This window comes from Cervus canadensis, chromosome 18 (genome assembly GCF_019320065.1).
Source record: "Cervus canadensis isolate Bull #8, Minnesota chromosome 18, ASM1932006v1, whole genome shotgun sequence".
Taxonomy (NCBI): domain Eukaryota; kingdom Metazoa; phylum Chordata; class Mammalia; order Artiodactyla; family Cervidae; genus Cervus; species Cervus canadensis.
In genome coordinates this window covers 7,065,003-7,089,529 of record NC_057403.1, presented here as the reverse complement: position 1 = coordinate 7,089,529, position 24,527 = coordinate 7,065,003, and the positions used below count along the sequence as shown (strand labels likewise).

Genomic DNA, 24,527 nt, shown 5'->3' with positions numbered 1-24,527 from the left:
CCAAGGATTCGAGGGGACGGGCGGGCATTGTGTGTTGGGGGTGGGGGGATAAAGGGGGCACTTTAGCGGGGCTGGGGGTGGGGGGAAGAGAGAGAAATGGGGGAGAGAGGGGGAAAGAGGTGTGAGGAGAGACAGAGGGAGTGGGGAGAACGAAAGGGATGGGTGAGAAGCCCAGAAATAGAGGGAGGAGATGAGGGCAGAGAGAGAGCAGGAGAAATGGAGGGGAGAGACGGGGCCAGGAGTGGGAGTGATGGGGGTGATGGGGGGCTTCGAGGGGAGAGGGAAGGGGAGCGAGGATGGGGGGGCTGGACGGGGAGGTCCATCTGGTACAGGGGGGCGGGGTGATGGCGGGAAGCGGGTGTGGCTGCCGGACTCTGGGCCGTGACCTCAGAGCCCCTGGCCCAGCTCAGCCCTGACGTCAGCCCCTCCTCCCGCCCCCGCCCGCCCGGCTCTTCAAATCTCCCCCGAGCTCAAGGGGCAGCAGGGAGACTCAGGAGCAGCCAGCGGGCGAGGAGAGAGGCCGCCGGAGCCGCAGCGATGACACAGGTGCGTGCCGGAGTGTGCGTGGGCACGCGTGAGGCTGCAGCGGGCGGGAGGCCTCCCCGCGCCTTTGTGAGCACGGGTGCTCCTGTGCGTGACAGTGGCCCCGTGAGTCTGTGTGCCTGGCCTGAATGCATGTCAGATCCAACCTGCCTGTAAGTCCGTGTGGGTCCGTGGGCTCCGGAGCAGCAGAGAAGAGCTGTCTTTGCGCCACACGTGGTCTAGAATTCTATTTTCTTGTGTTGGGCAAATATTAAGGTGGACCAAATGAAATCGCCCATCTCTGGTCACTTTTGACTGGTGAAAATGGCAATTTCCTATGGTTCAATCTCAACTGTTAACCTTTTTTTTTTCCTGACCTTGCCAGGGGTGTGTGTGTGTGTGTGTGTGTGTGTGTGTGTGTGTGTGCGTGTGTTTGTGTGTGTTTGCTGGTGGTGATGTTCTTACCTGAAGGGCACATGTCCCTGAGTTCACCTGTGTGGCTGTCAGTGGAGGGGGTCTCCGGATCACTAAATTCTACAGGCAGGTCTTTGGGGTCATCTTGTCTGGGTTGTGTGTCCATGGTGACGTGTGACTGTGACTATTGTTGGGGTTAGGATTCTCCGGACGCCCACCTGTCCCTGGGATCCCCCCGATGAACTGGCCCATCCCCAGGAACTCAGGCACAGTTAGGTTTGGGGCAAAGGGTTTCAGAAGGAAGATTCCAGAAGAAATAATAACAGTGGTTAATACTGAGCAATTACTAGCACCAGGCTAAAAGCTGTAACTCTGTCCTAGAGAAACATTAAACAAGCCACAGACATCATTTAAAATTTTCTAGTAGCCACATTAAAAAGGAAAATGAAACAGGTGTGATTAATTTTAATAATAAAATTTTCTTTAACCCATGGTATCAGGAGTCGTCAAACTTTTTCTGTACCAGGCCAGACAGTCAATATTCAGGGTTTTGAGGACCATATGGTCTCCACTGTAACTACACAACTTTGGCATAATGAGGAAGCAGCTGTAGACAATATGTAACCAGATGTGTGTGGTGTGCCAAGGAAACGACGTTAAGAATGATAACATTTGAATTTCATATAATCTTCTTTATTCCTTTATTTTTATTGAATGAAGTATAATTGATTTACAGGGCTTCCCCAGGTGGCTCAGTGGTAAAGAATCTGCTTGCCAATGCAGGAGACGCAGGTTCCATCCCTGGGTCGGGAAGATCCCCTGGAGAAGGAAATGATGACCTGCTCCAGTATTCTGGTCTGGGAAATCCCACGGACAGAAGAGCCTGGTACAGTCCACAGGGGTCACAAAAGAGTCAGACACGACTTAGTGACTAAACAACAAGAAGTTGATTTACAATGTCATGTTAGTTTCAGGTGTTCAGCAAAGTGACTCAATTACATGTATATGTATATATATATATATATATATATATATATATATAGGCTTTTTCAGATTCTTTTCCCATGTAGGTTATTATAAAATATTGAGTGTAGTTCCCTGTGCTATACAGTAGGTCCTTGTTTATCTATTTTATACACAGTAGTATGTGTATTAATATAATTTTCATGTCCCACAAAATATTATTCTTGTTTTGACTTTTTTCAACCTTCTAAAAACGTAAAAACTAATCTTAGCTTGCCAGGCTGTAGTGAAGAAGGAGGCAGGCATTTGGTCCAAGAGGCTGTAGGGGGCCTACACCCTGCTATATATATCAAAAAATTATCATTTCAGTACAAACACATGAATGAGATGTTTTACTTTCTTTTTTCCACACTCAGGCTTCCCAGTCGAGATGTGTAGCGCATCTCACGCAGATGCTGTATTTTCACTGGAGATGCTTGATCTGCATTTTTATATTTCATAACATTTAGTTGAAAAAGAAGCTTCACAGATCCTACTTGTTCCAAACATGTGTAAAAGCCTTCCAATAACTGAATTAAGGATCTGTTTTTAAATTTATTTTTGTTTTTAAAAGTACTTATCTATTTATTTTTGGTTGTGTCAGGTCTGAGTTGCGGCACACGGGCTTCTCCCGAGTTGTGGCACAGTCAGCCCACGCAGGCTTAGTTCCCTGACCAGGGATCAAACCCATGTCCTCTGCATTGGAAGGTGGATTCTTAATCACTGGTCCACTGGGGAAGTCCCAGTTTCTGAATCCAAACATTTAAATTGAATACAATTAAAAATTCAGTTCTTCAGTGGTACCCGCTGCAGTTCAAGTGGTCTGTAGCCACAGGTGGCCCACGGGTCACGAATTGGACCGTGCAGATCTATAGCTTTAGTGATTCATTCAACTCAAAGTAAGCCCAAGAGGTGCGAACTGGTGACAGAGGGAGAAGGCAGTTGAGCGTAGAGGACGGTGGAGCCAGGGGCTGGAGCCTGAGTGACCCTGGATGAGAGAACACAGCCCCCTGGGTCTCAGTTTCCTCATCTGTAACAGGAAGCGTTAACAGTATTCACCTAACCAGGGCTCGGCACGTGGAAGGGGCTAAACCCCCACTTTACAGACAAGCAAACAGAGGCACCTCCTTCCCTTCGATTATGAGCTCTGCCAGTCACGGGTACTGGGCCTCTGGCCCTGCCAGCCACTCCTCCTGGCTAATCAGTCCTTGGCTTTGCCATCTCTATAGCGGTGGCAGGAAAGATTATCTGTCCACCCCCACCCCCTGGGGTGCTGCTGAGGAGTAAAGCCAATATATAAGGTTGTGGCTGAGTGATTGGATTCTTAGGGTTCAAATCTTGGCTTCTCTGACACATTTGTGGTGGCCAGAGAGGAAGAGAGGTGGCGGAAGGAAGAGTTGAGAATTTGGGATTAGCGGCTGCAAACTGTCATATATAGAATAAGCCACAAGGTACAGTCCAGGACACTGTATTCAATATCCTGTGATAAATTATAATGGAAAAGAATATATATGTTTAACTGACTCACTGCTCTACAGCAGAAATTAACACAACATTGTAAATCAACTAAACTTCAATAAAAATAATTTTTAATGCAACATCCCCCTCACCCCCAAAGAAAACACACAAAGGCTTGACTTCTCTGCTTTCCAGGCAGACCTTGGGCAGGTCGCTGCACCTCTATGTGACTCAGTTGCCTCACCTGTAAAATGGGGATGGGACTTCCCAGGTGGCTCAGTGGTTAAGAATCCACCAGCCAACCCAGGAGACACAAGTTCAGTCCCTGGGTTGGGAAGATGCCCTGAAGAAGGAAATGGCAACCTTCGCCAGTATTCTTGCCTGGGAAATCCCATGGACAGAGGAGACTGAAGGGCTAGAGTCCATGGGGTCACAAAGAGTTGAACACAACTAAAGCGACTTAGCGCGCACACACACACACACACACACACACACACACACACACACAATAATAGCACCCACCTCAGAGGGCTGTTTCGAGGATTCAAATAAGTTAGTTTCTGTAAAACGTTTAAAGCGCATTGCATTCTTCTCTGAGATGTATATTTTCATCACTATTATCATCTTAACACTAAGAAAGCTTTGTGAGATGAATCATTTTCCCTGCCACTAAGAAGGAGGCAGGGAACCCCTGTTAATTCAACTGTGACACTCCACTGAGTGTAATCCTCGTGGATTTTAAAGCGTTAAAAACGTGGAGGGAAACAGCATTAGAAGCAGGGTAAGCAGGTATTCAGCGTTGGTAACTGCTTGCCACGTTTACTTTCATGAATGAAAGTAACTTTGCAGTACCCAGAGGATTGTCTTTATCAAAAGGGGATGTGACCGTTGGCCTGGAAACAAAAGCCAGGAGGTCTTCCCTTCCCGGAGAGCACCTCAGGACTCTTTTTTCCCCCCTTTCTCTTCCCGAAGGACGTGCCCAAGCCCAGCCAGGCAGCCCGCCACTGCTCCGGCCTGGTCCGCCGGGTGCTGACCATCGCCTTCGCGCTGCTCATCCTGGGCCTCATGACCTGGGCCTACGCCGCCGGCGTGCCGCTGGCCTCCGATCGCTACGGCCTCCTGGCCTTCGGCCTCTACGGGGCCTTCCTCTCGGCGCACCTGGTGGCGCAGAGCCTCTTCGCCTACCTGGAGCATCGGCGGGTGGCGGCGGCGGCGCGGCGCGCGGCGGCGCGGGGGCCCCCGGAGGCGGCCACGGCGCGCAGCGTGGCGCTCACCATCTCGGCGTACCAGGAGGACCCCGCGTATCTGCGCCAGTGCCTGGTGTCGGCCCGAGCCCTGGTGTACCCGCGCGCGCGCCTGCGCGTCCTCATGGTGGTGGACGGCAACCGCGCCGAGGACCTGTACATGGTCGACATGTTCCGCGAGGTCTTCGCCGACGAGGACCCCGCCACCTACGTGTGGGACGGTAACTATCACCAGCCCTGGGAGCCGGCGGCGGCGGGCGCGGCCGGCGAGGGCGCCTACCGCGAGGTGGAGGCCGAGGACCCCGGGCGCCTGGCGGTGGAGGCGCTGGTGAAGACGCGCCGGTGCGTGTGCGTGGCGCAGCGCTGGGGCGGCAAGCGCGAGGTCATGTACACGGCCTTCAAGGCGCTCGGCGACTCGGTGGACTACGTGCAGGTGAGTGGGAGGCGCCCCCGCCGCGTCTGTGACCCGAACACCCCCATCCCACTTCCCTCGGATCCTTCATTCATCATACAGATTGGAATGAACCTCTCTGCTTCCTTTATTCATTCATCCATTCAATGGAGAGTGTCTTTCCTTCCTTCCACCATTCATATTCCCGTTTATCCATCCAACCATTAGGGAGATTACTCATTCATTTATCCATTCAGTGAAGAGATTTCTTCCTCCTTTCCTTCCTTTTTCATTCATTCATCCATTTGATGCAGAAACTCTCATTAACCCATGTATCCATCCATCCATCCATCCATCCATTCAACATAAAGATTCATTTACCCATTCAATACAGAATATCTCTGTCCTTCTTTCTCTTCCTTCTTTCATTGTATCTTTTCTTCATCCATTCATCTCATCATCCACTACAGAGATCATTCATTCCTTTATTTATTCATCCATTCTCTGTAGAGGTTTCATCTTTTCTTCATCCAAGGTAGAAATTCTTTCTTTCACTCATTGTTTCATGCATCCATCTGTCCATCCAGTATGAAGATCACTCACTCATTTACTCATTCACTTAAATTAAGTAATTAAATGTAGAGATTGGTTAATTCTGTTTCTTCATTCATTCAGTGTTGAGATTCTTTAGTTTATCCATCCATTTACTTATCAGTATAGAGATTTATTTACTTCATCATTCATTCATCCATTCAATGCAGTAATTCATTCATTAATGCATTGCAATAGTTTTTGTTGTTGTCTTTTTTACCACTGCATAACACATTTCCACACATTTGGCAGCTTGAAACAAAACACATTTATTATTACCTCATAGTTTCCATGGGTTAGGAGTCTGGGCAAAGCTTAACTGGATCCCCTGTTCAGGGTGTCATCAGGCTGCAGTCATGGTGTCAGTTGGAACTAGGTCTTATCAAAGGCTCTGGGGCCCATTTCAAGCTCATGTGTTTGTTGGCAGAATTTGTTCTTTTGCAACCGTAGAACTCATAGCAGCTTGCCTTGTCACGACCAGCAAGAATCTGACTTCTAGACCCTCTTTTAAAGGGCTCGCCTGATTAGGTCAGGCCCACCCAGGATACTCTCCCTTTGATTAACTTAAAGCCAACAGATTAGGAACCTTAATTACACTGCAAAACCCCTTCACCATTTCCAAATAAGGGAATACAGTTATGGGAGTTCTGTATCATCACTTTGGCTATTGGCCATATTCTATAGGTTAAAAGCAAGTTATAGATCTTGCCCATACACCAGAGGGTATTTTACAAGAGCATGGGTGTGTGTGTGTGGGGGGGGGGTGGTCATCTTAAAATGTGATAAGACATTGAACATGACTAAAAAACTCAAGCTATGTTCAGATTGGCTGCAGAGTGTCTGAGCTGGTTCTCGTCCCTTGGGGATCAAGGATGGTCCCTCAATTGCCAGCCCTGTGCAAGGATCTCGCCTGAACCTTGGCCCCTTCCATTTGTCAGGTCTGTGACTCAGACACAAGGCTGGACCCCATGGCGCTGCTGGAGCTGGTGCGGGTGCTGGATGAGGACCCCCGAGTAGGGGCTGTTGGGGGCGATGTACGGATCCTGAACCCTCTGGACTCCTGGGTCAGTTTCCTAAGCAGCCTGCGGTACTGGGTGGCCTTCAATGTGGAGCGGGCTTGTCAGAGCTACTTCCACTGTGTGTCCTGCATCAGTGGGCCCCTAGGTGAGCAGGGGCAGGGCTGGGAGGGCCGTGGATGGGGTGGAGAAGGAAGGGAGAAGAGGAGGCAGATGGGTTGAAGATGGGATTGAGACTGGAGACAAAGATGGGGCTGGGGCAGGAACTGGGGACAGGGGTAAGATTGGAAGCTGGAGGTGGGGATGGTGTCTGGTGGTAGGAATGGTCTAGAGAAAGCATGTGGATGGTGATTGGACTGTGGCTGGGTGAAGATTGGGGAAGGGGATGAGATGGGTTTGGAGCTTAAGAACACTGTTGGTGCTAGGCTTGAGGCTGGAGATGGGTTTTTTGGATGCGAATGAGTAGGTGGTGGAGCTAAGAATTATACCAGATTGGGGATTGGTTTGCAGTCAGAGTGGCTATGGGTCAGGGGCAAGTTTGGGATGAGTGTGGGGTTGAGGAAGGAGGTGAGATTGAGAACAGGATTGCGGCTGGAGTTGTCATTGGAGACGGGGTTAAGAATGGGATTGAGATGGTTAAAGATGGGATGGAGGGCTTTCCATGATGGTCCAGTGGCTAAGACTCCATCATCCCAAGGCAGGGGGCCCAGCTTCCATCCCTGGTGGGGGAACTAGATCCCACATGCCACAACAAAGTCCTAGAGAAGCTGAATAAATAAATAAAAATAAATATTTAGAGAAAGAATGGGGTTGGAATTGGAGATGAGTTGGGCTGGGGATGGTGCTGGCAACAGCAGCAACTGAGGCTCCTGTGTGCCGTTCCCCCACCCAGGCCTATACAGGAACAACCTCTTGCAGCAGTTCCTCGAGGCCTGGTACAACCAGAAGTTCCTGGGCACCCACTGCACCTTTGGGGATGACCGTCACCTCACCAACCGCATGCTCAGCATGGGCTATGCCACCAAGTAAGCTGAGGGCACTGGGTGGTTGGGTGTGTGCAGGGGCCAATGAGTATCTCAGCAGATGTGTGTGTGCTGCTGCTGCTGCTAAGTCACTTCAGTCGTGTCCGACTCTATGCAGCTCGATGGATAGCAGCCCACCAGGCTCCTCTGTCCACGGGATTCTCTAGGCAAGAATACTGGAGTGGGTTGCCATTGCCTTCTCCAGTGTGTGTGTTGGGGATACTCCAAACTTAAAGTAAATCATAGGACATTGGGGTCTCTCTAGCAAGATTTCAGAGGAGACAGAAAGAAACCATGAGGAACAGAAGGGGCACTTGCATTGAATCATGAGCTATAGTGTTGGCCAAAAAGTTCATCTGGGTTTTTCGTAACATGTTACCAGTGAACTTTTTGGCCAATCCAATGCACCAAATGAGACACTAGAGGAGAGTGGAAGATACCATAAGGGGCAGGGGTGGCCTTTACAGGGAACCACTGACCCAGTGGGCTCTACCAAATAGGGTGAAGTGAGGGAGGGAATTCCACCTATAAGATACAACATGAAATTGGGCAAGATGGCTCCACCACTGAGATCACAGACTCCTCAATCTGTGGGAAGAGAAAGACATCAACAGAGTGGGATCAACTAGTTAGAGAGTGAGAAAATTCACGTGGGAGAGGAGGGGAGCTCCTAAACCCCAATAAGTGCTTCAGGAAGAAGGGATGTAACTGAAGGAGATTCGGGGAAGTATGGCTAGACCAGGTGACATACAGGGGAAAGATATTTCTACAAAGTTAGGCCAGTGACAGTGCCAGAGAGAACTCGGGGTATACCAAGGGAACCCAATACCTTTATGCACTTGACAAATATTCTTCAAGTGCCTCCCATGTTTTCAGCTCTGGGGATGCAGCAGCAAACAAAAGAACTGCAAATTCATGCTTACACTGATTGCGGAGATAGACAATAAGTAAAATATAGAAGTCGGAAATATAGCATATTAGAGAATGATACATGATGGTGAAGGCTCTTGACAGTCCCTTGGTCTGCAAGGATATCAAACCAGTCCATCCTAAAGGAAATTGGTCCTGAATATTCATTGGAAGGACTGATGCTGAAGCTGAAGCTCCAATACTTTGGACACTTGCTGCGAAGAGCCAACTCATTGGAAAAGACCCTGGGGCTGGGAAAGATCGAAGGCAGGAGGAGCGGGGGATAACAGAGGATGAGATGGTTGGATGGCATCACCGACTCAATGGGTATGAGTTTGAGAAAACTCCAGCAGATAGTGGAGGGCAGGGAAGCCTGGCATGCTGCAATCCATGGGGTGTTGCAGAGTGTCGGACACGTCTAGCAACTGCAGTACATGCTGAGGTAATATATAAAGCCAGGAAGGCAGATAGAAGTTTCCAGGCAGGGAGTGAAACGATAAATTAGGGTAAGATAGGAATGGGGACTGAAAATAGAGCAGCTTGACCAACAGCAAGGGAGAGAGCGTCAGGAGAGAACAGAGAGTTCACGGGGTGGAGGGTCCACTCAGGAAAGCCTCCATGGTCAAGAATCGGGAGCTAAGGAGAGGGGGGCCACTGGTAGTTTTGAGCAGAAGGGTAGCATGCTGTTGTAACAGGATCCCTCCCAGCTGTTTTGAGTACGGACTGAGGGAGGAAGAGGATTATCATGGGGGTCACTGAGGATGCCAGCTGGCACAGGGGAAGGAGACTGGACACTGTCAAATAATGCCCCTGGGGACAGAATGGTTTAATCCCTCCTAACAAGCTGACTGCTGGAGGCCACCTCGATGACATCTCACATAAGTGATTCTAGCTTTGTGGGGACTTGGCTGGAAACCCGGGAGGGATTGATTAGTAATGTCTGCCAGGGCCACAGGAAGGGAGCTTAATGGTTCCCTTGAGAAGCTCTAAGGCACTGGGCTACCCGGAATAGGAACCATGCCTGGCTCCTTCCTCACCCTGAGGTCTGCCAATAACAGTATTCGTAATAGATTAGTGATAGTATTAGTAATAGTGTCATCCACTGCAATGATATTAGTAATGCCAAGTTACATTAGTCATAGTAAAAATAGTTGTAATAGCCACCATCAGTTGAGCAAGTACAATATACTGGTCTTAAGCACTTGGCATTTAATCCTCCTTCAGCCCTCATCTATTAGGTAGGAAACATTGTTGATCCCATTTTACATATGAGAGTGAGACAGGCTGGGACCTGGGACCTTTACTGCAGTGCCTGCACCTAAACAAATGCCTCCTCCAGCATTAACAAAATACAAAGAAACTATAAGGGACTAAAAGTAACCCACACGCATGTGCAGCTGGGGTGACTTATGAACAATGAGATGCGAAACAGCCAAAACTCAACTGCCATTTCTGAGGTGTAAGGAGCAAAAGGGGGTATGGGGCCTGATCCCTGCACAGTGCACCACCAACAGGGTGGGCAGACCACCGAAACTACCCCTCCACCTGATCTACTGATCCGTTCCTACCCTCATCCCATTTAAGGGACCAGCGCCTCCCCAGCCCCATAGGGGAGGGAGCAAGCAAGGGAACCTGTTACTTGCAGCAGGAGTCCCAGTAAAGGCTTCCCTGAATTCCTCCACTGGCCTTTTAATCAATTCCTGTTGCATAAAGAGCGGCTTCCGAGGTGGCACAGTGGTAAAGAATCCACCTGCCAGTGCAGCAGACACAAGAGACGTGGGGTTGATCCCTGGGTCGGAAAGATCCCCTGGAGAAGGAAATGGCCACCCACTCCAGTATTCTTGCCTGGAGGATTCATTCATGGACAGAGGAGTCTGGCGGGCTACCGTCCATGGGGTCCCAAAGAGCACACACATTTGGATAAAAAGTCCAGGGACCCAGGTGGGTATCAAAACTCCTGAGGTCCAGAAAGAGAAGAAAGAAAGAGTCGCTTCAGTCCTGTCTGATTCTTAGCGACGCCATGGACTGTAACCCACCAGGCTCCTCCGTCCTTGGGATTCTCCGGGCAAGAATACTGGAGTGGGTTGCCATTTCCTTCTCCAAGAGAGGCTGAGCACACGTGCCCTAGGGGCCGTTCCTGGCTCCGATCTGTCCCCGTGGGCTCGAAGGAGAGCCGCGCCAACAGCCCCCGTCTCTTCCCTCCCTCCCAGGTACACCTCGCGGTCGCGCTGCTACTCGGAGACGCCGGCGTCCTTCCTGCGCTGGCTGAGCCAGCAGACGCGCTGGTCCAAGTCGTACTTCCGCGAGTGGCTGTACAACGCGCTCTGGTGGCACCGGCACCACGCGTGGATGACCTACGAGGCGGTGGTCTCGGGGCTCTTCCCCTTCTTCGTGGCGGCCACGGTGCTGCGGCTCTTCTACGCGGGCCGCCCCTGGGCGCTGCTCTGGGTGCTGCTGTGCGTGCAGGGCGTGGCGCTGGCCAAGGCGGCCTTCGCGGCCTGGCTGCGGGGCTGCCTGCGGATGCTGCTGCTCTCGCTCTACGCGCCGCTCTACATGGGCGGCCTCCTGCCGGCCAAGTTCCTGGCGCTGGCCACCATGAACCAGAGCGGCTGGGGCACGTCGGGCCGCCGCAAGCTGGCCGCCAACTACGTGCCCGTGCTGCCCCTGGCCCTCTGGGCGCTGCTGCTGCTCGGGGGCCTGGTCCGCAGCGTGGTCCACGAGGCCCGGGCCGACTGGAGCGGGCCCTCCCGGGCGGCCGAGGCCCGGCACCTGGCCGCGGGCGCCGGCGCTTACGTGGGCTACTGGGCCGTCATGCTGACCCTCTACTGGGTGGGCGTGCGGAGGCTCTGCCGGCGGCGGGCGGGGGGCTACCGCGTCCAGGTGTGAGGCTGTGTGCACGGGACGCTGGCTCCGGGGGCGGCCAGAGGGGACTTAGCGGGGTTCCCGGAACCACGCACTTGCTGGGTGACCCCCTGGGCCTCAGTGGCCCTCCTCTGTGAAGTGAGGGGCTCGACCCAAGACTTCTCAGCCTGGACTCTTTTCGGGGGGCGGGCTGGGATTTCTGGGTCTCTTGGGAGGGGTATTTATTGATCAGGGTGTGGACTTTTAGGGTCAGGGCGAAAGGGGTCCCCACAGGCTGTCCTGGGGCCCCTGATTTCTCTGTTCTTATTTAACCTTATTTGTACTGTGTATTAGAATATAATAAAGAATTTTATTTATTTTCTTCTCAGCCTACTCTCCTCCATTTTTTTTTTTCTTTTCCATAACTAAGGTGGGGGGCGGGGGCTGCATGATTGAGAACTGAGGGCTCCTGGCTGGGTCTTGGGGCTTCCCAGGTGGCACAGTGATAAAGAATCTGCCTGTCAATGCAGGCGACTCAGGAGACAGGTTCGATCCCTGGGTTTGGAAGGTCCCTTGCAGAAGGAAAGGGCAGCCTGCTCCAGTATTCTTGCCTGGAAAATTCCATGGACAGAGGAGCCTGTTTGAAACTAGACAGGATACCCTCCTTCCTTTTAGCCTGGACGCCCTCTTTGGAAAACAGGGATAGGAATGCCATGGGATGGGGTTGTTTTGAAGGTGGAATTTCTCAACTCCTCATTCAGGTACTATGGAGCACCTACTATGTGCTGGACACTGTCATTTCACTTAAATCATTCTTTGACTCAGTCAGTCAACCACAAAACACATTTACCAAGTTCCTATTCAATTCCACACACATTGTCAGGTTTGCAAATACTATTTGCAAAGTATTAAGAAGCTATTAAGAGTCTGAGTCTGCTTTCCAGGAACTCCTATTCCATTAAGCAAAGACAGTGTTATCCTTAGTTAAGAATTCTCAGAAACATAATCCATTAGTCCTTGGTAGCTCAGATGGTAAAGAATCTGCCTGCAATGCAGGAAACCTGAATTTGATCCCTGAGTCAGGAGGATCCCCTGGAGAAGGGAATGGCAACCCACTCCAGTATTCTTGTCTGGAGAATTCCATGGACAGACCACGGGGTCCCAAAGAGCCGAACACAACTGAGCAACTAACAGGCACATAATAGTTTGTATCTCTTAATCCCCTGCGCCTGTCTTGAGGGTGCAGATTTTTGTCTGTTCTGATTTCTTCATTGTTGTGTTTACAGTGCCTTGAAAATGCCTGACACATAATAAACGCTCAGTAAATATTTTCTGATTGAAATGAATCAGTGAAAGGGAACATACTGGTGAAGAACACTATGAGGGAGCTTACCTTTTAGGTGGGGAATCCACAAAACCAAATTAAAAAATAAGTTTACATCAGGTCTGAGTGAATGCTGTGTGCAAGCTAAAATAGGGGGATGTCGAGATTTTCCAGGCTACCCAGTGGTTAGGACTCCAAACTTTCACTGCCAAGGGCCCAGATTCAATCCCTGGTCAGGGAAATAAGATCCCACAAGCCAGTCACACGAAAAATTAAAAAAAAAAAAAAAAATGGCGGGGCATCATGTGGGAGGAGGGGAGTAATCAGAGGTGTCATCTGAGCTGAGACCTGTGAAGTGAGAAGGAGGTGGCTTCGAGGATCAGAGTAATCTCATTTCAAGTAGGAAGGCCCAAATGCAAAGGCCCAGGGGCAGGACTGAGCTTTGTATGTTCCAGGGACCTGCAAAGAAGCCCAGTGGGTTAGAGAGTAAAGAGGAGGGTAATAGAGAAGGGAAGTCAGGCACACCAACATAGTGCCTCCCACAGAGTTGTCCTGAGGATCAAATAAGTTAATGAACATAAAGGCGGTTCAGGGGAAATCATAACTGAGTTAACTAGACAAAAAGGAGAAGAAACATTATTCTAGGAAGAAAATAGTATGTACCCTAGATCCTAGATAGAACAAGAAGAATAATGGTGAATAGAGGGGGTGCTTTGGAGACCTTGAGGGGAGGTGGATTTTGGCCCAGTGGCAATAGTGAGCCACTGAAGGGTTTTGAACAGAGGAGTGACCTGACCTGACAAACTTTAGAATATCACTCCAAGGATTGGAACTGACATATACACACTACTATATATAAAAGAGATAACTCATAAGAACCTACTGTACAGCACAGGGAACTTTACTCAATACTCTGTAATGACATATATGGGGAAAGAACCTAAAACAGAGTGGATATGTGTATATGTATAACTGATTCACTTCGCTGGGCAGCAGAAACTAACCGACACCGTAAATCAACTATACTCCAGTAAAAATTAATCTAAAAAATTAAAACCTTAGCCAAAGTAGCCAAAAAACAAAACAAGAACACTCTGGCTGCTTCGTGGAGAATGGATTGCACTGGGACAAGGCTGAGCCCTCTCTCAGCCAGGGAGACCAGTGTGAATACTGCTGCGGAGACCCAGACGACAGATGGTGGTGGACCACAGACAGGGAGCAACTCCATGAGATATTTAGGAATTATATATGAAAAGGCTGAGACTTGGAAATAGGCTGAGACATGGAGGAGAAATTAAATACAACTTAGGCTTCCAGTCGAGCAGCTGGGTGGATGGTGACGCCCTTGACGACAGCAAGAAAGTTTTGAGGGAGGATCAGGCTTTTGGGGCGACATGAAGGTCTTTATTTGAGGGTGACTGATGCAGGCGTAAACGTCCAGGACACTGCCGGAAATCTGGGGAGGGGCCTGGGAGTGCACCTAAAGCCCTCAGCACAGGGCCCTGCGCTGCCACAGCTGTGCCTCTCACCATCATTATGGGGGCATGTGCACCTGGGCATATGCCGCCCTTCCCCCTAAGTGGTTTGCAGCGATCACTTGCAACGATGAAATAATCTAGAGAGCCAAAATAGATTCTTTATTTTAAGGATGAAAATAGGATAAGAAGAGATACCTTTGTTAGTTGCCGCTGCAGTACCATCGAAAAAACATCCTGGGGAAACAAGGAGATGTTAGTATGTGGCGGGGGAAGAGGCTGGGGACCAGAAGTTTGGGTCCTGGAGCCTAGGTTCCAAAGGCGGGTGATAGGGCTTGGACTCTTGGATCTGAGAAGCCAGGGGCGGGGCTTATGACTCCTGAGTAAGAGGGGGCTGGAGACTCGGAGTTCCGGATCTGAGGGAGGAGGGGCTGAGAAACCCAAACGTCCCAGTCTGAATAAAGAGAGAGCCGGAGGCTGGGGCTCCGGGGTCCCGGGGACTCACCACGCCAGCACGGTCACACTGGCTGATGCTAAGGCCACAAGGGCCGCGAGCAGGCACTGGTTGCCCGGCGTCAGAGCCCCGGGTGTGGCCAGCAGCTCGCCCAGGCTGGGCCTCCAGGGTTCGATTGTCTCCGCCTCCTGCGGCACCCACCGCAACACTTCCCGAAAAGAGACCTGGAGCTCGGTCTCCCCGCGCGGGGGCGGGCCCGTCACTGCGGGGACGCGCACGTCAGCCGGGCGCCAGCCCCGCCCCCGCCGCGCGGCCCCGCCTCCGTCCCGCCGCGCGGCCCCGCCCGGCCCGCACCGTTAAGAAAGAAGTAGAGCCGCGCCAGGGGGCGCTGGTCGTGCGTGATCACGCAAGAGAAGGTCCCGCGGTGCGTGGGCTGCACCGGCCGGATCCGCGCCAGGTAACCTTGGGCCCGCGGAATATCTCGGAAGTAGGTCGGGTCCTGAGTCCGGAGCTGCAGGACGCCCGGGCTGAAGCGGCGAGAGGCCGAGGGCGGCCGGCCCCGCCCCGAGCGCAGAAGAGATTCTCTCCGCCCTGACTCGCCAAACCGCTACGTGAAGCCCCGCCCTGAGCCAGGCCACGCCCCCGAGCCCCGGCCTCACCCTCTTATTCGCCGAGCGTTCACGCACGGCCCCGCCCCCTAGGCCTTGACTCCGCCTCGTGGGCCTAGTGTTTGCTCTCCCGCCTGAAACCCCTACGGATAACCCTCCCCTGGGCTCCGTCACTGCATTGGGAGCTTTGACCCTTACCCCCAAATGCCGGGACCCTCCCCTTGCACGAAGCTTGAGTCTAGACCGAGCCTCCTCGAATCCCACTCCCTGCCTCCTGACTCTCCATCCTCTAGTGAAGCATAAACCGCCTCCTAAAGCCCTTCACGCTGGCCCCGCCCCGACTCACACCTCCTGCGAACTTCCAGGAATAGGTGATCTCTTCCTTAGGCAGCTGGAAGTTCACAGTGCAAGAGAACATGGCCTGACGACCCCGAGTCACCGTCAGCTCCTGAACTGAAGACAGGTCTCGCGTCGCCACCTCGGCCCGCCCACGTCCGACCCCCCAACCCCAGCCCCTTCCTCGCTCAGCCCTCTCTTCCAGTTTTTCAGGTTTCTCACCCTTCAAGGCCACGCCCCTCACCTGGGCAGTCAAGCGGGAGATCGCAGACCTTGGAGTAGCATCCGCGGCAGTGGAAACGCCGGGTGACCTCCTGGAGCCCTATGGGGTGGGAACGCTGGGTCCGGGGTCCATCTGCCTCCCCTAGCTAGGGTCCCTTCGGCCACCATCAGTTCAGTTCAGTCGCTCAGTCGTATCCGACTCTTTGCGACCCCATGAATCGCAGCACGCCAGGCCTCCCTGTCCATCACCAGCTCCCGGAGTTTACTCAAACTCATGCCCATCGAATTGGTGATGCCATCCAGCCATCTCATCCTCTGTCGCCCCCTTCTCCTCCTGCCCCCAATCCCTCCCAGCAATGAGTCAACTCTTTGCATGAGGTGGCCAAAGTACTGGAGTTTCAGCTTCAGCATCAGTCATTCCAATGAACACCCAGGACTGATCTCCTTTAGGATGGACTGGTTGGATCTCCTTGCAGTCCAAGGGACTCTCAAGAGTCTTCTCCAACACCACAGTTGAAAAGCCCATAAGGTCTATTTAACTTCCCCGGGTTCTACCTGCTGGACAGAATCTGGACCCCGCCTTTCCCGCGCTCATTGGCTGGCTCCCACCACTCTCCAGCCTCTAGGATCCCTATTGGTTTGCCTTGGGTTTTTTTTTTTCGGACCCGCCTTTCGTGAGGTTTGTGAACAATGCCTGGTTTACTTACTCCTTTTCTCCTGGGCTCGCATTGACCCCTTCGGATCAGAGGCCACCCAAGAGTCCCAGGTTTCGGCCCTTACCACCTCCCTCCCCGCCCCCGCAATTCTGAGCTTTGAATGACGTGCTTACCGCAGGGAGGAATGCAGGCCTGCACTGTGGAGAGAGAAGAAGCGTTACCACACTGTAAGTAGCGGCAGGTGCTCACCTGAAATTCCCCTAGAGGAAACGTTTCGGGGCCGGATGTATTCATTCCTCCAAGGGACCAGTGCCAGGTATGCCGCGCTCCACAAAAGGGGCGGGGCCAAGCCTGCAACTTCTCACTTGTAGGCGGGGCCAGGCCTGCGGTACTTCACCTGGGGACCCTGCCAGCCCTGCAACATTCCACTAAGACGTCAGGCACAAGCCTGCTGCTCGCACCCAGAAGGCAGGTCCAGCCCCGGTGTATTCCATCGAGCGGGACGGGCCTAGATCCTGGGCGATCATCGGAGGGGACAGAGCCTAATTAGGGGGCCCAATTAGAGGTGTGGTCAGGCTGGATTGTTGCCCACTAAGACGCCCGAGATGAAAGGAATCCTGTCACAGAGTGCCCAGGGTCAGACACAGATCCATGAAGAGGCCCGGGCTAGTCTGGGACAGGATTGTCCTACGAAGCGGTCCCAGCTACAGGTAACCTTGCATCAGAGGTGGGGCCGGACCCAGAGTAGTCCTAGCAGGGTAAGAGGCTGTGCCCAGAGTGACCCACAAGGGAAGCTCGGCTCGGAAATCAGGCCGGGAGGGTTGGCTTGATGGGAGTGCATGGAGGTCTCCGGAGTGGGGTTTTCTAATTGTGCCTGGGGGAAGGAGACAGTCTATTTTACCTTCCTTAAGCTGTAATATAATCTTCTGCATTTTCTCCGCAGCATGAAGAAAGGCAACCCGAAAGGACCCTGGAGGGTGGAGGGAGTCATTGTAGTAAAGACCCTTCCCCAAGGCTGCCGGAGCTCGACAGGCCTGGCTGTCATCATGTCTGTGCCCCTCCCCCAGCCCCTGCTATCTCCGGGACTCTGATATATGCCACATCCTCCTACTCTATCTATCTGGATGGTGGGCACACCCCCAAATCTCCTTCTGCTGCCTCGGACTAATCACTCTGACAGAACTCCTCTGCATCTGTGTTCTCTTGTTAAGGAGAAAAGGGAGGATAAAGGTCAAATTTCTCCCATGGCCTACGAGACCCTGTGTGGTCTGGCCTGTGGTCTTCCTCTTTGCATGCTAAGTTGCTTCAGTCTTGTCCAACTCTTTGCAACCCCGTGGACTGTAGCCCACCAGGTTCCTCTGTCCATGGAGATTCTCCAGGCAAGTATACTGGAGTGGGTTGCCATGTCCTCCTCCAGGGGATCTTCCTGACCCAGGTATGGAACCCGCAACTCTTGTCTCCTGCAATTCATTTCCCCTGATAAGGAAAGCATCATGTTCTCTACCACCTCAGGGCCTTTGCACATGCTGGCTTCAGTTTGCAGCACACCTCTCCCCCTACCCCTACTCATCCTTCCTGTCATACCTCATGTCACCTCCTTAGAGGTTTTCCCTGACCACAAATCTAAATTAATCCAGTCCCCTATTTTTGTCTCTAACAATACCCCATCTGTTCCATTCATAGCTCTCACCAGTTTGCAAATACATATATTCACATATACATAGTGAGCATTTAAGACTGTCTCTTAAGTAAGCAAACAAGTCCTTCTTTAGTGCTGTGTCCTCAGAAACCAGGAAAGGGCCCCGAGTCTTAGGAATAAGTATGTGTAGAATGAATTCCAGGATTCAACTGGAATGAGTACCACAGCTGGAAGCCTGGGGCCACAATCCATCCGCTGGATGTGTTATATTTGGCCTGGAAAGTGTTTTTAAAAAATGACCCAGTTGCTGTCATATAAAGTTTGGGAAAAGTCACATAAAATGTTTGGCATCCCTTTACGAAATCTGGAAGAGCTGTAACACAGGCAGTATTTCCATGAGGCAGCAGTTGGCTGGAGCTTAGCAGCAGCCACCCACTTTAGACAGGGCACACACCCACTTATCCAGAGTTCCCAGTCTCTTCTTTTCTACCCCTCTTTCACTTTTTTGGAGAATGCAATGGCACCCCACTCCAGTACTCTTGCCTGGAAAATCCCACGGATGGAGGAGCCTGGTAGGTTGCGGTCCATAGGGTCTCTAAGAGTCGGACACGACTGAGCGACTGACTTCACTTTTCGCTTTCATGCATTGGAGAAGGAAATGGTGACCCACTCCAGTGGTCTTGCCTGGAGAATCCCAGGGATGGGGGAGCCTGGTGGGCTGATGTCTATGGGGTCGCACAGAGTCTGACATGACTAAAGTGACTTAGCAGTTCACTCTTTTTATGTTCTCTGCTCTTATGGATGTTTGAGTTTTCACCACTGTAATGGCCTTCAAAAAAAAAAAAAAAAAGGTTGGGGACTTTCTCAAAGTGGATGGTTGCAATGATTTACAGGTGGAGGTGGTTTTGGAAGTCAGAAATGTGGCAGGGTTTTGTTGTTGTTATTTAGTCGCTAAGTCAGGTCTGACTCTGTGACCCCGTGCACTGTAGCCTGCTGTGCTCCTCTGTCCATGGAATTTCTCAGGCAAGAATACTGAAATGGGCTACCATTTCCTTCTCCACGGGATCTTCCCCACCCAGGGATCGAACCTGTGTCTCCTGCACTGCAGGCAGATTCTTTACCGCTGAGCCCCCAGTACTGGTGGGGTGCTATGGGCTGAATTTCATCTCTTCCAAATTCATACGGTAAAGTCCTAAGCCCTAGTCCTTCAGAATGCAACTGTATTAGGAGATGGAATCTTAAGGAGGTAATGACATTAAAATGAGGTTTTCTTGGGTGCGCCTTAACCCAACATGACTGATTTCCTTGGAAGAGAAGGAAATCTGGACACAGACACAGACAGAAGACAGTCATTCTGCAAGCCAAGGAGACAGGCCTCAGAAGAAACCCACCCTGCTGACACTGACACCTTTATCCTGGACTTCTAGGCTCCAAAACTGTGAGCAAATAAACTTCCTTTAGCTAAGCCACCCAGTCTCTGTTTTGTTTTGTTTTTTTTTGTTACAGCAGCCCTAGCAAACTAATACATAGGGATTGCCAGTTGCCTCAAAATACCTATTTTCTCCTTAATAACATATCACCACGTTTCAGCAGAGAAAGCATCCCCACCCTGCCCCAGCTAAAAGACTACATTTACCAACCTCCACTGCAGCTAGCTGTGGTCATGTGACCTAGCTGTGGTCATGTGTCCAAGTTCTGATGGTTGAGATGTAAGTTTAAGTGTGATGTATGAGTCACAGAAAGTAGCCTTAAAAGAGATATGGTGCCATTTTATTGGCCCCTTTCCCCTTCTTTCATCCTGTTGCCTGAAACTTGGATTTGATGGCTGCTGCTCTGGCAGTTATATAGGACCATGAGGATAAGTAGTATACCCTAGGATGGTAAGGCAGAAAGCTGGAAGAGTACTGAGTCCCCAGGAAAATGGAGCTGCCATACCTCAAGTGCCTACCTCAAGACTTATTTTATATGGACAAAATAAACTTCTACCTGCTTAAGACATTGCAGCTTTTAACCTTAGGTTAAACCATACATAAAGGGAGGGAATTGAGGATTCTGATAAGAATCTGCTGAAGTAATGATCGTAGAAGTGATGGTAGAAGCTGGAGAGAGGGGGGCTCTGAAGCCAGGAAGCAGGTGCCCAATGAGGGGTCAAGGACTCAGCAGTCTCTCCTTGGCCACACGGCAGGCAGGAGCTGTGGTCTGGTGACGGCAGGATGGTCAGGAGGATGTGGTCCGAGTAGCAGTGGTCAAATGAGAGGCCGGGATGATGTTGGAGAAGGCAGCCAAGGGATGTCTATGGGCCAAACCAAATGACTCTCGGGGGAGGCTGTGTGGGATATACCAAGTCAGCCATGGGGCAGGGGAGAAGCACGGGAGTCAAGTAGGGATGGAGCGAAATGTCCAAAGCGGCAAGAGGCAGGTTTGTGCTAACCACAAAGGGGCACGAGTTATAACGTTTCTCCTCCAAAGCGGTGCTTCATTGGGAGCCTCAACTTGCTGATCACCTGAATTTGAGTCCTCTCTCTTCCAACTATGCGCACACCTGTCTCACTTCCGTGCTACCCATCACACACACCCCTCCCTGCGTGACCTTGGCCGGGTATTTAACCTGCCTGATCCTTGGTTTCCTCGTTCATAAAATGGGGACAACATTGGTGTCTACTTCACAGCACTGGTGGTGAGGATTTCATGTCATACAATGTAAAAGCCTCCTCCTCCCAAACTATGTGCTAGGTACCATTTAATGAACATGATGGGATAATGTCTGTGTTATAGAAGAGTCAACTACTGGCATTATCTTCCCCTAATCTGAGATGGGGAAACCCAGGCACAGAGAGGTTAGGAAATTGGCCCAAGGTCACACAGCTAGATTGGAATCCATGTGGCCAAACTCCAGAGCCTCCACGGGTGGCCCCTATCTGCAGTACACACACTGCCCTCAACACCACTCTAACAGTGTCAGCGGCCACCACCGGGAGCCACTCTGAGTCCACCTGTCCCCAGGAGTCATCCTGATTCTTCCCATCCTCATCACCCTACATACGTCTGGTCCAGACATCCCCTGGGTCCATCCAGGGGAGCTCCAACTTCCCCATCTGGAAAATGGGGCTAAAAACTCCACCTCACAGGGCTGGTACAAGGACATCCTTTGGGAGGATTATTAACATAAATCACTTTTTGCAGTCACAGCATCTTCCATGCAAGGGGCTGGTTCATCTCAGCCCCCACCAACCATCACAACAGGTTCAAGTCACCACTGACTGTCTCCTCCCTGGACTTTCTGCTTCTGCCCTTGACCCACACGACCTTAGTCAGAACCCTTCCTTCCTTAAAAATCCTCCAAAGGGTTTCCCCACATCAAGAGCAACAGCTGAAGTGATCTTTGGGTATGAGCTGGAAAGAGGGGGTCCTCTGGCTGAAGTTGGCTTGGGGACGCACCCTAGTGGTTCCCCAAGTGTGTTCCCAGAACAGCAGCAGCAGCACCTGGGAACTTGTTAGACATGTCCATTTCTGGGCCCTACCTCAGACCTAAGGGTCAGAAACAGAGGGTGGGGCCCAGGAGCCTACATTTTAATAAGGTTCCAGGAGATTCTGACATACACTGTGGGGCTGGAGAACCATTAGCCTACATGGTCCACTCCAGCCCCACTGGCCCCAGGGCCTTTGCACTGGCTCTTCCCACCACCTGGAAGCTCTCTCCCCAGGTCACCTGCACAGCTCTCTCCGTTCCCCTCATTCTAGTCTTTGCACAACTGGATCTTCTTCATTTGCACCTCCCCTGATGAACCTGTTTAGTAAAATGATCACCCCACAGGTCACCCCCTCTTTTCCTCCCCCTTTTGTTTCCCTCCATAGCATGGATCACCAGCTGACATCTATGGCATTTCACTGATTACGCCTAATAATGCAAGCAACCTGAAGGCAGGTGGCTTGCAGTTTGGGTCACAGCTGTGTCCCTGGTGGTGTTCTTGGCACAGTCAATAAATACCCATGGAACGTAAAGGCCCAGCTTCTCCTGGCCCCCAGACTCTTCCTCCAGTCCATCCTCCATATGGCCCCTGAGGGTCTTTCTGCACCCTGAGCTGACCCTGCCCTTCCCTGGCTCACAGCCCTGTTCCTTCGGGACAGTCTCAAATCTCCCCGACTCCCAGTTGAACCCTGGATGTCCCCCAGGCCCCTTGCAGTCACTACATCCTGCCCATCTACCCCTACTCCTGCTCTTCCTCCCAGACTCCCGCATCCCAGAGATGACCACTGCCCCCTCAGGCACAGAGCCAGCCCCGGCACACAGTCCCAAACCCCTCTCCCTGAACAGCTCATCAGACCCAGGCCTGGTCCTCTCTTCTCCGCCTGCACAGATTCCCCGCCGCAGGTCTGGCCTCCTTCACCACAGCCTCCACCCTGGGCCTCCCGGCCTCCACTCCCTCCCCTGCTCCAGTTGGTCCCACACGCTGCCCTAGGGGGTCTTCTGCACCCAGAACAGGACTTGTTTCTGCTCTTTTTGAAACCTTCTGACGTAGGGGAGAAGGGCATCTCCCAGAATTCTCCCCGCACCCCCCAGCTCTGAGTTCCTCAGCTCTCCCTTTGTGGGTGGGGGAATCTGCAGCTGAAGTCTTCTCCATGCTGCACAACCCCCCACCCTGCCCTGGGAGCCCCCCTGATGGATGGGAACCTCCTCATGTTTGGGGATAATGTTGGTCAAAAAGTTTGGAGGCAAGAGTAGGAAGCAAAAGAAGTAACAGAAAAGAGATGTAGAAATGTGTGCAGCCCCCAGACCATGGACACGGCCATGAATGCTCCCCCACCCATGGTTCCAGTCTCCAGCATGTGGGGCTGGGGGTTGGGGGGAGTCCTGTGTGACATGACCACGGCAGCCTGGTGTGATCACTGCTCACACTGGCCCTTGGCCACGAGGGTCACCCCAGCCCTGTGGTCCCTTCACGCTGTCACACGCGTGTGTTTCTCATTCCCTCGAGGTTGTCACATGTGCGTGTCTCCCCAATGATCTTCTCCCTCCCTGCTCCCACCTGTCTTCCGGCCCCCTGGCCCCCTGATAGACTCCATAGGTCAAAGATGTGGAACCACTTTGCTAACTGTAGGGAATACGTTTTATCCTAAAGGAAGCTCTCCTCCCTGAAGTCTGTCTCCATGCTGGAGCCCCCTCCATCTCACTGAGTTCCCATGCCTTGCAGGAAGGCAAAGCCCTTGTCCCCTTTCTCAGATGGGCAAGTTGAGGCCCGAAGTTGGGGACGGGGGCAGTGATGCATCCAGAATCTCACAGCCAGGGAGAGGGCAAGCCACACAGGGAGGACAGGCTTTCACCTCCCCGAGCCCCACTGGCCTCAGACTCTCAAGTTCCTTCTGCCCTGAACCCACCAGGCCCTGCCCGTCTCTGCTCCCTGACAAGGTCACCCAGCTTCCTTGGCGTCCTACCATCAAAGATCACTGTCACATTCTGGGCTTTCTCCCCCCTGCCCCCGCCCACCAAAGGCTCAGACATCCATCTCCCAGCGCTGCGGACCCCGCCCCACTCACCCTGGGCGGCGGCCATCTCCTGTAGGGAGTGGGTCATCTGGGTGAAGGCATCGTGCAGCTGGCCCCTCTCCTCGTAGTCTGGCGGTGGGAGGCAGGGGCTGGGGGGAACCACTTCCCCCGGCACCACGGCCCTGAGGTGGTCATCCCTCGGTCTCCGATCTCTGCTCCCCAAGCCTCCATTCTCCCATCTCTGCGTCTCTGTCCCTCTCAAGTCTCTCCAGGCCTCTCGGGTCCCTCCCTCTGTGTACCCCCGGTCCCCCCCCCCACTGGGGAGGATGCTGGGGAGGGGGTGCGGCCTCCTCACTGATCTCAGTGTCCAGCAGCCCCTTAAAGGCGTCTGCGAAGGCCTCCTCACACTTCCCGAGGTCGGGGCTGTCCAGGCCGGCGAAGATCTGGCAAATCTGGAGGCGCTCCTCGTAAGACGTGAAGCAGAGGAGACAGGCCCAGGCCGAGGCATCGAAGACCGCGAGGGCCGCCAGGGAGGGCAGGATGGCGCTCCAAGGGGCCAGCCAGGCCATGGCAGAGGGTCGCAGCCTGGAGGAGAAGCTGGTGACTTTTGTGAGGTCACTGTGGTGCGGGGGAGGGGCTCAAGATGCAGGGGTCAGAGGTCAGGTCTCAGTCACCAATCCAATGTCAGGCTCCCCCACCCCGTGGGGGTTTTCAGGGAGCAAGGGGACAGGGGTTCAGGCCGGCAAGCCCCAGGCTGGTGGTTGGGCCGGACGCCAGGCTCCCAAGAACCTCACCTGTGACCCTGGACGTCCTCACAGGTTAAAGGGTCTCAGGGACGCAGAGGCCGGCAGTGCATTGTGGTGGGGGGGGCCTGCCAGGCCCTAGGGTGGGGGCGCGGTGCCGGAGAAATGAACATGGC

General features: G+C 52.5%; 2 protein-coding genes across 5 annotated transcripts; one reads left to right on the top strand and one right to left on the bottom strand.

The window, feature by feature from the left end:
• Positions 1 to 318: 318 nt before the first annotated feature.
• HAS1 (hyaluronan synthase 1) lies at positions 319 to 11,792 on the top strand. The gene is made up of 5 exons (XM_043435930.1): positions 319 to 546; positions 4,369 to 5,073; positions 6,561 to 6,786; positions 7,531 to 7,663; positions 10,780 to 11,792. Exons 1-5 carry the CDS (start codon positions 538 to 540, stop codon positions 11,453 to 11,455), a joined length of 1,749 nt encoding a protein of 582 aa, XP_043291865.1. The 5' UTR covers positions 319 to 537; the 3' UTR covers positions 11,456 to 11,792.
• A 2,558-nt stretch (positions 11,793 to 14,350) lies between these two features.
• Positions 14,351 to 24,472, bottom strand: SPACA6 (sperm acrosome associated 6). 4 transcript variants are annotated; one of them, XM_043436055.1, is made up of 9 exons: positions 23,964 to 24,396; positions 23,660 to 23,737; positions 17,387 to 17,455; positions 16,659 to 16,682; positions 15,852 to 15,929; positions 15,618 to 15,724; positions 15,536 to 15,538; positions 15,018 to 15,174; positions 14,351 to 14,925 (listed from the first exon to the last, which is right to left on the bottom strand). In XM_043436055.1, the coding sequence occupies exons 1-9, from the start codon at positions 24,175 to 24,177 to the stop codon at positions 14,711 to 14,713; spliced, it is 945 nt and encodes a 314-aa protein (XP_043291990.1). In that variant the 5' UTR covers positions 24,178 to 24,396; the 3' UTR covers positions 14,351 to 14,710. The 4 variants fall into 4 exon arrangements, with proteins under 4 accessions (XP_043291990.1, XP_043291988.1, XP_043291987.1 ...); XM_043436053.1 differs by lacking the exon at positions 15,536 to 15,538 and having other exon boundaries at positions 14,785 to 14,925; positions 15,620 to 15,724; positions 23,660 to 24,396; XM_043436052.1 differs by lacking the exon at positions 15,536 to 15,538 and adding an exon at positions 24,403 to 24,472 and having other exon boundaries at positions 14,790 to 15,174; positions 15,620 to 15,724; positions 23,660 to 24,193.
• Positions 24,473 to 24,527: the final 55 nt, after the last annotated feature.